The following is a 12,206-nucleotide window of genomic DNA, read 5'->3' on the forward strand; positions in this document are numbered from 1 at the left end:
CCTCCTATGGATTTGATTGTCAACTAAAGTCTTGATTGGTAGGAAGTCACAACGACTAGGGCAATAAATAAATAATCATACACATATATATGTACATATAATATGGAGGGAAGATTTATGTGGGAAATATGTATGTATATATATGTTTATATATATATATGTATGTGTGTGTGTGTGTGTGTGTGTGTGTGTGTGTGTGTGTGTGTGTGTGTGTGTAATATATACAGTCAGGACTGGTGGAAGTCCAATTATTACTACAACAGGGAAAGTCAGAGAATCAAAACTGGGCAGACTGGGGCTTAAATTCTGCTGGCAGAGGTCAGAGGTGTAGCTTACTGGTAGAGCGCTTGCCCAATACGCTTGAATCCTTGCATTGATGCCCGCACAGGGGCGGGGAGTGGCACCTGCAACCTCGGTGAATCTTGGCCCGTCCGGGTCGCCGTCGTTGCCCTAGGATACCAGAAGACGCTGTGTCCTGCGCGTCTCGTATCTATGGAGACGAAAACATGGCGATGGTGTGCGTTCCTAGCGTTGGTCTGGGTCCCCGCGAACGGCCGGAGTGATTGGAGAAGGTCTCCGTACCGAAAGCGACGGCCCGGGGTCGCCTCCGTGCCCTGCAGAGAGCCTCGTGAGACTGAGATTTGGGCAAGATTAACCAGACCGGGCAACCGGAAGCCAAGGCGGGAGCAGCGCTGAGCAGACGCTGGTGTTCGGTTTATCTATTTCTTGTTCAGCTCTGCAGGGTCCCTTCCCTCCCTTCCCCCTCGACCGCACGCACACTTCTCCTACTGGTCATTTTGGCAACGTTGGTTGACTGAAATCAGGCAGATAAAGGAAGCCTGAAGCTTGCCTGTGTCCAGAGAGTTTGGGGGGAGGCCGGAGCCCTGCTTTCCTTGCCCCCTTTGGACAGTGCTCGCTCTCCTCTGTCAGCCCAAGCTGGACCAGCGTTCTTCTCTGTATTGGGGGGGGGGGGGTAGTTTGTGCTGAGTGGAGATTTTTCACAACTCTGTAGAATCCCCTGAAGCCAGAGACAGCAATGAATGGGACAGGACTGCAAAGCCACCCCATGACAGAAAAGTAATGACACTTTCTTCTTTGCCTCCCAGCTTGCATTAAAAAAAAAAAAAAAAAAAATCCACCAGAACAACCACAAAGCCATTGAAGATAGGCACCAAGGCTGTTTTGTCCTGTAGGCACTTATTAAAAAGTGCTTTATGAATGGATGAATAAGTGAGTAAAACCTAAAATAGTCTTGTTCAGTGTTTTGAGAACTGTCTCGGAACTCTAAGTTAACAAAATCTTTTTGTTTTGGATGGGTACCAGGGAGGAAACAGTCTAGTGTATGAATTCCTAAGAGTAATTATAATTCTTTTAGTGCTAATGCTGTGGCTTTTACTCAGGGCCTTGCACTCTTGCTTGTCTTTTTTTTCTCAAGGCTGGCACTCTGCCATTCGAGCCACATCTCCACTTTCAGCCTTTTGCTGGTTCATTAGAACTAAGAGTCTCATGAACTTTTCTGCTCAGGCTGGCTTCAAATCATGATCCTCAGATTTTAAGCCTCCTGAGTAGCTAGGATTACAGGTGTGAGTCACCAGCACTGGATTTTAAATTTTTGCTTATTAAATTAAAGTACATTATGACAAGGAATTTAACTACAAACTTGAAAAGGCAAAATAAAAAGCAAGTCCTATGCAATGCAAACTGTTTTAAGAACTAAGGTCCTAATAACATACATATGACACATAAATTCTCACATATCAGCAAAAATTGATACCCTTTTTGAGATTGCTATATGAAGAAGTGGAAAAAGATACCAAATAGTCTGAAAATATTCTTGTGTTCAAAAAATGTGTTGGAGTACTACACAAATGTAGCTGATGAACTGTATTTGGACAGTAGAAATAGGTCATCTGGGCTGAGGGGAATGGCTCATGCTTATAATAGAGCTACACTGGAAGCACAGACTAAGATAATCACAGTGCAAGGCAAAATAGTTAGCAAGACTCCATCTCAACAATAGTCTGAGCATGGCAGTCTGTATCTGTGGCCCTAGCTATGCAGGAGGTTGTAGGTAGGAAGATGATGGCCCCAGGAAAAAATGAAAGATCTTCTCCAAAAAGTAACCTTAAAGCAAAAAAAAGTGGCAGAGATCTTGCCTTGCAAGCTTAGGCCCTGTGTGCAAACCCCAGTACCCACCAAAAAGGTGGACCGTCTGAATTGAGATACTCTAGAAGTGAACAATGCTACCAGATTTCACAGCACAAAACAATCATGTAATGTTTCTTAATAGTTTTCTATCACATTGGGTGATAGTAGTCTATGTAGTGGGTTAAATGAAATATATTTCACCTATTTCTTTTTGCTCTGAGTGTGTGTGTGTGTGTGTGTGAGAGAGAGAGAGAGAGGGAGAGAGAGAGAGGGAGAGGGAGAGGGGGGAGAGGGAGAGTGGGAGAGGGAGAGAGAGAGGGAGAGGGAGATTCTAGTCCTGGGGCTTGAAGTCAGGGCCTGTGCAGTGTCACTGAGTTTTTTGTGCTCATGACTAGCACTCTACCACTTGAGCCACAGTTCCATTTTTGGCTTTTTAGTGGTTAATTAGAGATAAGAGTCTCATGGGGGGGGGGGGCTGGGAAGGTGGTTCAGTGGTAGAGCGCTTGCCTTGCATGCATGAGGCCCTGGGTTAGATTCCCCAGCACCACATAAGCAAAAAGAAAAAAAGCCAGAAGTTGTGCTATGATTCAAGTGGTAGCGCTAGCTTTGAGCTGAAGAGCTGAGGGACAGCGCCTAGGCCCAGAGTTCAAGCCCCACGACCAGACCCCCCCCCCAAAAAAAAAGTCTCATGGGCTTTCCTGCCTGAGCTGGCTTCAAACCACAATCCTCAGATCTCAGCCTCTGGAGTAGCTTGGATTACAAGCGTGAGCCACTAGTACTGGGCTTCTTTTTTGCCTGTTTAATATGGCTTCTAGAATGAATTACACTTGTGGCTTTCATTATATTTTGAGGACAAAGTCATGTGTGTGTGTCAATGGATTTTTGTGGATGATGGCTCCATACTGAGTATAAAGAGTAACTCAAGCTGAGTGTTAAAGGTGGATCAGCATAGAGATCTGAAAAATCATGTACTCGGTCTTGCATCTGAGCAGGGCTGGCCATAGTTAAAAGCTTCTGAATGTGGAACTAGATACCTTTTGGCTAGGTTCCAAAGGCAAACCTGAAGAAACCAGCTAAGGAACAGAACTTAGGTGATAGATCTAGAGCCTAAGACACTTTATGTCCCTGTCACCCCTTTGAACATTGGGAGAAAGCTATGGGTGTTCTGACAAATAGCATCTGTGTAATATGTATGACACACTGCATATAGTTTCCATGTGATAGTTCTATACACTTGTATAGAATTTTCAGCTGAAGTCTACCTAGGACCCCTTTGCTCTAGAGATTCAGTCATTTATCCTTTAACTAAATCATTATTTCAAGTGAATATTTATTTTATATATGGTCTGCAGGTGCTGGTAGAGGAAACCCAGAAAACCAAGACCCCAGCAGTCTCATTCATCCCCCCTTACTCGTCTTTCAGCAGGCAAGATCTGTTCTAAGGAAACAGGTAGAGAGTAAAATCCAGCTTAACAGTAATGTATGTTTCCCTGTTGAGGGTTTGATGGGGTCAGGTGTGGCCAAGGAAGGGCATGGTTGGGTAAGTCTTATTCCAAACTCCTCCTTCAAGTGCCTTTCCTGAGTAGTGAGTCACTAGGCCCTCAGGTAAAGTCCTAGGTTTTATGTCCAGCCACATTTACCATGGGGCCACCTCTTGCCAGAGCTAGAGAGCAGGCTCTTAGCTCCATCTCCACATTAGTCATGGTGAGTTTCCCCAAGGATCTTCCTTTTTCATCCCCTCTGGCCTCCTCCCAGCTCCCGACTCAGCTGGATCTGCCAGGAACTTGTAGCTTAATTAAGATGTTGTTTATGTTCCAGGTGCACAATGCTCACCCAGACAAGCCCCAGCCCTGTCACTAAGTTCAAGGAAAGTGGCGACTGCACTGTCAACTCTGGTGGATCCTTTGTGAGTGCCAGCACGATGGCTGGCCCCACCATCAATGACAGCAGTATGAGTCCAAGTGTCTGCAGTAGCAGCAACAGTGCGCAGGTGAGGACCTGCCCAGGGCAGTGGAGCACAACAGGACAGGGCAGTGCTGGAGCATGAGGTGTGAAACTGAGGGACCTGGCTTTCTGTGCACACACCAGCATCAGAGCCTGCTTAGACAGAGTACCAAAAAGATGGAATGGTGGTAGATTTGATCGTGCAATAGAGATGCTGTGGGAAGAGCGTTCCAGGGAGCTGGGCCAAAGTGGAGGCTGGCTGAGTGGCCAGTGTTTCTCTCTTCACTTAAGAAGCTTTGTTGGCCTTGACTCATAGGACTATGTGTTTAATCACTGTGTGGATGTTGATGACCTTTTGTAACTCTGTAGCTCTTGATGTGTAGCAGTGTTAATGTCTAGGGTTGTGACTGTGAGGTATGACCTTGTGTCTGGTGTGGTGTGTATGAGAGTGGCACCTGTCCCCTCCGATGTGATGTTATTTCATTAATCTTCCTTTGGACTGGGGTCCATGGGAGGCATCTTGCCTTCCATCTGTGCCATTTGGATGCCCTTCCTGCTCTGTGATGAGCTGAGAGGAGACTGGAAAGTGAGAGGAAGAGAGAAGCCATGGCCTGTCTCTATTTCTCTGTGTTTGATGGAGTCTACATCAGTGGCTGTATCTCCCCCAAGGTTCCTGTTCCTACCAGACAGGCTATAGGGCTACAATAATCCCCCTACTTCCCCTCACCTGATCACTACTCAGTACTGCTAACCCCTAGGTTCCTTCACTGCCCTTATTTGTGAATTATTCTCCATGTTCTAAGCACCAGGGTGGCTGATGCAATTGATATTTACAGTAAGTTATCCTCCTACATGTGTTACCTTTCCTCCATGCATCGTCCAGGAAAGGAAATATAGTATTTGGCCATAAATATGGTCATTCTGTATTGAATGTTGAAACTTAAAGTGGGAGTTCCAAGAGAATGGATTTGTGGGTCTTAGTCCCAGCACTTCACACAGTGTCTGGTACATGACAGTCAACAAATATTTGTGTTATATAAAAACAGATGAGCAATACTTGGTAAAGATAAAGGGGCAATGAGTTGAGTGTTCATAAAAATGGCACGGTAAGCTGGGTACCAGCACCAGTGGCTTATGCTATGATCCTAGCTACTTTGGAGGCTGAGAGAGGAGCACCGCTGTTCAAGGCTAGCCTGAGCAGAAAAGTTCACGAGACCCCGTATCATTCCCCAGCAGGGAGGGGTGTTGTTCTTCATGACGTGCTAGAGACAGGGATGGTGATGGACAGATCTTTGCATGTTTTCTGGGTCTTTGCATCCTACTAATGCAGCCTTCCTTCACCCTGCCCACTGAACAGCCTACTGCCTCCATAGACACTCAAAAGTGCAGTCCAAAGAAGCTGGAAAGAGTGATCAAGAGGATTTTCTGGGGCATTGAGGTGGCTGAGGAGCTGAAATGGAAAGACTGGGATCTGGGGAAGGAGACCACAAGGAACCTGATCCTGAAAAATGTCTCCATGAAGATCCAGAGGATGAAGTACAGGTATGAGAATGAGGGAGAGGGAACCCAACCACTGAGCCCTCAGGCCTGAAGCAGGTTCTGTAAACCAAACTTAAAAGTACCATATAAAGTCAGATGAAGGCTCGCAATGTGCAATTTGAGGAAGTCTACCAAAAGGTCCTCATGTGACTGGATTCATTCGTGGAATAATGACAGATGGTAAAAGAGCCCTTTTGTGTAAGACTTTCTTGCTTTTCTCAAATAGATCTACCACTTGTGTCAGTGTCCCTTAATAATATACTTTCTTATAAATTTTATGTAAATAGAAGAATGTGGCATACTTTTTATTTGTGTTGATACAGGGGTTTGAACTCAGAGCCTTGAGTTCTTGCTTGGATGTTGCTCTATCATTTGAGTCAGGCCTCTAGTTCTTGGTGTTCTACCACTTGAGTCTTGCTTCCAGTTCTGGTTTTTTACTGGTTGACTACAGATAGGAGTCTCTCAGGTCTGTCCAGGCTGCCTAAGCTGGCTTCAAACTGAGCTCTTCAGATCTCTGCCTCCTAAGTAGCTAAGATAATAGGTATGAGCCACCAGCACCCAGCTAGAATGTAAATGTAGAATGTACTTTTGTAATTTATTTTGCTCAGTTATGTCTATAAAACATATCCATGGGTATCTATAGTTATCTCTTCTTGTTATAGGGCAGTGTGTGCCCATGACATAGCCAGGCATTCTTCTATGCAGGGACATTTGGGTTGTTTCTAGGCTGAGATTGTTCCCAGAAGTCAGGTGAAAGTCTTGTGATGCACAAATACAATTGTTTTTCTGGAGTTTAGATATGGAGGAGAATTGAAGTTTAGGATATGTACACGTTCACTTTTTGCATATAAAGCTAAACTGTTTTCCAAAGTACAAAGATAGAATCTGTTTATATTTCCCCTCAAGCCTGTGAGAATTTCCGTTCTATCCCCTTACCAATAAGTGATATTGTCTGGAATTTTCCTAATAGTAACTTGTGACTTCAATTTACATTTCCTTGATCCCTGATTTTTTTTAATTACTGATTACTGAGGCTGAGCATCTTTCCATAGGTTATTAACCATTTGCATTTCCTAATTTTTGAAATTGATGTTGGAGTCTGCGCCCATTTTTTCATCCCTCCCTCTCCTCCTCCTTTCCTCCCTTTCCTTCTCTTCTTCCCTTTTCTTTTTTTTCTTCTTTCCTTTTTTTCTTTCTTTCCTTTCTTTGCCAGTACTGGTGTTTGAACTTAAGGCCTGTATTTGCTATGCAAGTGCTCTGCTGCTGGAGCCTCACCACCTGTGCCCTGTGCCCATTTTTCTATTAGATTAGTTCTTCTTCGCCTTTGTCTTCCTCACTTTTTGTCTGAGTTCTCATCCTGGATACTAACACTCACTCTGTTAAGTGTTATGACTGTCTTATCCCACCAAGTGACTTTTCCTTTCTTTATTGTATCTTTTGAAGAACGGAAGTTTTTAATTTCAAAGGAATCAAAGTTATCCATAGTTTTTCTTTTATGGTTAGTGTTTTGTACTTTGCTTAAGAAGTCCTTCTGTGCCTCTTGATCCTGGAGATATTTTCCTATAGTATTTTTTTTGGGGGGGTCCGGTCGTGGGGCCTGAACTCTGGGCCTGGGCGCTGTCCCTCAGATCTTCAGCTCAAGGCTAGCGCTCTACCACTTGAGCCACAGCACCACTTCCGGCTTTTTTTTCTTTTTGCTTATATGGTGCTGAGGAATCGAACCCCAGGCCTCATGCATGCAAGGCAAGCGCTCTACCACTGAGCCAACTTCCCAGCCCCTCCACAGCATTTCTTGAAAAGCTCATGCTTTCGCTGATGATCTCCATGCCACTGGCATGTATCAAATGTCTTGCTACATACAGGTCCATATTTGGACTCTTGTTTTGTTCCCTTGTATCAGGCCAATACAAGCCTGAGTTATTAACGCTTGTAGTAAATCTTGATATCTTATAGTGTAAGTCTTAACCCCTTCCTTCTTCAAGACTGCCTTAGCTAATCTTAATCCTTTGAACTTTCATATATATCTTCAAACAATGTAAAAAAATTGTGATTTGTATTGACATTTCATCAAATCTATAGATCAATTTTGGGGAGAACTGACAACACTGAGTCTTTTAATCCATGAAGGCAGTGCAATATTTCTTAATAAGTTATAGTGTGTGTGTGTGTGTGTGTGTGTGAGAGAGAGAGAGAGAGAGAGAGAGAGAGAGAGAGAGAGAGAGAGAGAGAGAGAGAGAGAGAGAGAGAGAGAGAGAGAGAGCAAGCACGCACTGGTACTTATACTGGAGCTTGAACTCAAAACCAGGGTTCTCCCTTAACTCAAGGATGGCACTTTACCACTTGAGCCCAGCTCCACTTTTGTCTTTTCACTGGTTAATTGGAGATAAGAGTCTCATAGGCTTTTCTGCCCAGGCTAGCTTACTTTGAACTGTGATCCTCAGATCTCAGCCTCCTGAGTAGCTAGGATTACAGTTGTGAGCCACTCGTGCCTGACTTGTTTTTGTTGCTGATTTTGTTTTCTTTTCTGTAGACAGCATGCACAGTTTTTAGCCTATTCCTAAGTATTTTCTTTTCTTTGGCTATGCTTAGGTTTTGAACTCAGGGCCATGTATATTATAAGGCAGCTATTCTTACCAGTGAGCCATGCCTCTAGAGCTTTTCTGTGCTGGTTATTTTTTAGATAGAGTCTCACTTTCTGCCTAGTGACCCACAATTTGCATGTTAGGCCTCTCTTCATAGCTAGGAAAACAGGCAAGTGCTACTGTACTCATGTCTCAGTTAAGAAGAGGTTCCAGGACTTTTATGCCTGAGCTGACTTTGAACCACAATCCCTCTAATTTTAGCCTTACAAGTAGCTAAGACTACAGGTATGAGCCACTGATACCCAGCTCATTATTCAGTATTTTTTATGATTATATATATATATATATATATATATATATATATACACACACACACACACACACACACACAGGCATGTATATTTGTGTGTGTATATATGTGATTATGTATTGTGTAAGTGAGACAGTGCCGTATTAGATAGTCCAGATTGGCCTCAAGCTCAAAATTCTACTTCTGCCTTCCAAGTTCTAGGATTACAGACATGCAGCAGTACACCTATATCTTAAAGTTGTTTTCATTTCTTGTTTGTTGCTTTTTTAAAACAGTACTAAGGGCTGAACCCAGGGTTTTATGCTTGCTAAGGAAGCATTCTACCACTTGAGGTACTACCCCCAATCCTAGCTTTTTGAACATTATTAATTCTCATATGACTATTGTATCTAGAAACTTTGATAAAGCCTCTTATAAGTCTGATAATTTCTTTACTATTTCTTTTTTCCGTATGCACATTTCTATTTTATGTAGAAAATGGTATTTTCCCCTTTCTTCCTTTCCAATTCTTACATGTTTTGTCTTTCCATTCTCTACTGCTAAATACAAAAGTGCTGAGCAGGGTAGTATAAAAGATCTCCTTGTTTTCTTCTTGTCTCAAAGCAGAAGATTCCAAAGTTTCGCCACCAAACTGGATGTTTCCTGTGGGTTACTGTTCTGGTTTGGGTTGTAGATTTTTATCAGATTAAGGATATTTTTCTATTTTCTTCTTTTCTCTTTTTTATTAGCATAAACTAACTACACAATGGATATCATTGTATTATTAACAACATGCCTATAATATGCTTTGATCAAATTCACCCTGTTTATATAATTCTTAGGGACCTTTTTTCTCTTCCTGTTCTGCTGACAGGTTTTCTTATCATATATTGAAATGTATCTAATATTTTTATTGAGGTTATCATTTGGGTTTCCTCTCCCTCTTAGTAATATAGATTGTGTTAACTGACCTACCTACCTTCCCCTTTTGTGTGTGCCGGTATTGGGGCTTGAACTCAGGGTCTGGGCACTGTGCCTTAACTTTTTCTGCTCGAAGTGCTCATTCCCTCCTCTTTTCTGCAGGCCTCCCAGGACCAAGTTCTTCTTCACGGCCATCCCTCAGCCCATCTTCCTGAGCCCAGGCATCACCCTCACAATCCCCATCGTCTTCCGGCCTCTGGAGAGGGTGAGGCCTGCCAGACAAGTAGTGGAGGGTCAGGAACAGGACTGAGGGCCAAGCAGCAAGGAGCTCCCTTCTCCACACACATGTCCCACCAGCTAGAGCAAACACTTCCCTTTGCGAAGTCCTCAAGAGGACTCGCTATCATTATACATGAGTGTTCCCCATTGGATGCTGGGTTAAAAGCTGCAATACTGTGCTAGCTTTCAGATTCCTTGGCCTCTTTTGTTCCCTACAAATGTCAAGACTCTCTGTAAAACTTTTTTTTGAAATGCACTATGTTGAATCATAATCTATGTTGTGAGGCTGGTCTCAAACCTCTAGGCTTAAGTGATCTTCCTGTCTCAGCCTCCGGAGTAGCTAGAATGACAGACTTACCAGCATATCCAACTCCTCAAAATTCTTTGCTCCCTGAAAAACAGGCTGTAGTCTCTGAGACCTGAACAGTCTAGGAGTAAAGGAAGTGGAATCTCTCCTCACACTAATATGGTGGGCTATTGCCCAGCCCATTCTCCAAAGATTTTGTTGGAGAGGATGGCTTACAATGGGTGGCACGTGTTGTCTCTCGAGGACCACTGGTCAGTGACTGCTTCTCCCCTTTTCATCCGGCCATTGCAGAAGGAATACATGGACCAGATGTGGTTTGAGAAAGAGGAGGGGATATTCCCTGTGTGTCTGAGGGCCATCTTGCCTTGCCACAAGCTAGTTTGCCCATCATCTCTACACCTGCCCATGTGTGCCATTGGGGACATAGTCGAAGCCTGGTTCTGCCTGGAGAATGTGGGGTAAGGTTAGAGGTTGAGACTCAGAGGTGGCAAGAGCAAGTCCTGGGAGGAGAGAAGATGGGTACCTCCTAGTGGGAAGCAGAGAGGCCACCCAGAGCCTCAACCTTGCTCAGACAGTAGCAATCATAAGGAAAAGCACAGTGGCAGTGACCTGCCTCTTGCCCACCCTCTCAGGGACCTGCCCACCTTCTTCACCTGGGAGCTCCCCAGCCCATTCCAGATCTTCCCTATCACGGGATTACTGGAGCCAGGCTTGGCCTGTAAGATGAAAGTGACCTTTCAGCCCCTCGTAGCTGTCATCCATGAAGTTGAGGCCACGTGCCGCTATGGACAGGACAGCAAGCAGAAGAGCAGCATCCAGATTCGGGGTGTAGGTGAGGCCTGTCTTCCTACCTGTCCTCAGAGCCAGCTGCTGCCCCTACCTGGGTCTCAAGGCCTCAGGCTACCTCCCATCTCCCACATGGGCTTGGCTCCTGCTGGCTTCCACCAGTCCATCTTTCCTCCAGCGCTTGGGCTTTTTCTTTGACGGCATCAGATTTTCCTTCCTGGAATATGTGCCTTCTAAGGACTGTTCAGCTGAAGCCACATAGACCCCAGTGGGTTCCTCACCAGACTCCCCATCTCTGTTCCAGGCAAATGTGCTCAGCTGCTGGTGAGCATCAGACACAAGCGATCAGAAGACAAAGATATAGAGGGCCTCCAGAAAGTGTTGCACTTTGGCCCTGTCTCTGTGGGCTGCATCGCTGAGAGACAGATCAAACTGTATAACCCATCTGCAGTATGTATAGGGCCAGAGATAATGGAGGGGGGGGGCGGGGAGAGACAGGACTCAGGGACCCCAGGTCTGGGTACCCTTATAATCCATTTCCAGTGCTCTCCATCCCTCTGATCCCAAGCTTTACATAGTAATGACTGTTGATGCACATGTGTCAACATCTCTCAACAGGAGTTCCTCTCAGCTGGGGCTAGGCTTAGGTATCTACAGGTCCCCTGGAGAAATCCCTTAAGCAGCCCCAAGCATCCTGATCCCACAACCGTAGCTAGCTCTGATAGGACCTTTGGGAAAAGGAAACAGTGCTCCTTTTGGGCCTGGCCTGGCCTACTCTTCTGGTGAAGCAGCTGTACCTCACATGCAGAGCAGCCAGTGGGCCCTGCCTGACTGTCCCTTATCCCCTCGCTGGCATGCTTGGTACAGTGCCTAGACTGCCTAACCCTGAGTGCTGGCCCTTTGCTACAACCTTGCCCCACAGGTAAATGCTCCCTTCCGGATTGAAATGGTCCCAGATGTTCTGTCCAAAGACCAGGAGTTCTCGTGCTCCAAGAGTTATGGCATTGTACCCCCACGAGAGAAGAAATGTGTGTCTCTGTTCTTCCATCCCAAGACCGTGGACAGTAAAACTGTGGAATATTTCTCCATCCTACCTGCTGGATGTGCTTCCCAAACTCTGCTCCAAGTCATTGGTTTATGTAAAGGTACTGACAATCCCAGGAGGCTGCACTCCCTAGTCAGCTCCCTCCTAAGAGGCATTGCCTCTTGGCTTCTCAGCCTGGGTGTCTGCTGCCCCCTGGTGGCCCAAGGAGGAAGCATTGTGGATACCGAGGGATATCTTTTTCCATGACTCTAGATTGAAGGGGCTTTGGGCCTATCCAGTCTGGTTGTGTCTCCAGCTAGCACCACCTCCTAGCAGGGAGACCCTTTCTGAGACATCCTCTAGAAAGCTGATAACCAATTAAGTGGC

At 45.1% G+C, this 12,206-nt stretch overlaps 1 protein-coding gene across 9 annotated transcripts in view; it reads left to right on the forward strand.

Moving 5' to 3' along the window:
* The first annotated feature begins 473 nt into the window (after nucleotides 1–473).
* The window catches only part of Cfap65 (cilia and flagella associated protein 65), a 38,611-nt gene continuing 26,878 nt past the window's right edge, over nucleotides 474–12,206 (forward strand). For 6 of the 9 annotated variants that reach the window (XR_011370849.1, XM_070016848.1, XM_070016876.1 and 3 more), the window contains exons 1-10: nucleotides 474–706; nucleotides 1,107–1,230; nucleotides 3,501–3,598; nucleotides 3,967–4,138; nucleotides 5,450–5,634; nucleotides 9,586–9,688; nucleotides 10,301–10,467; nucleotides 10,642–10,841; nucleotides 11,100–11,245; nucleotides 11,718–11,940. Coding sequence is in view for 8 of the 9 variants with exons in the window: in XM_070016848.1 (XP_069872949.1) it covers nucleotides 3,974–4,138; nucleotides 5,450–5,634; nucleotides 9,586–9,688; nucleotides 10,301–10,467; nucleotides 10,642–10,841; nucleotides 11,100–11,245; nucleotides 11,718–11,940 (1,189 nt within the window). In the remaining variant the exon portion in view is untranslated. Of the gene's footprint in view, nucleotides 714–1,106; nucleotides 1,231–3,500; nucleotides 3,599–3,966; nucleotides 4,139–5,449; nucleotides 5,635–9,585; nucleotides 9,689–10,300; nucleotides 10,468–10,641; nucleotides 10,842–11,099; nucleotides 11,246–11,717; nucleotides 11,941–12,206 lie in introns of all 9 variants that reach the window. The other 3 variants (XM_070016849.1, XM_070016861.1, XM_070016854.1) reach the window with 3 other exon arrangements.

Source organism: Dipodomys merriami, unplaced genomic scaffold, assembly GCF_024711535.1.
Source record: "Dipodomys merriami isolate MVZ:Mamm:240054 unplaced genomic scaffold, mDipMer1.0.p SCAF_1, whole genome shotgun sequence".
NCBI lineage: Eukaryota > Metazoa > Chordata > Mammalia > Rodentia > Heteromyidae > Dipodomys > Dipodomys merriami.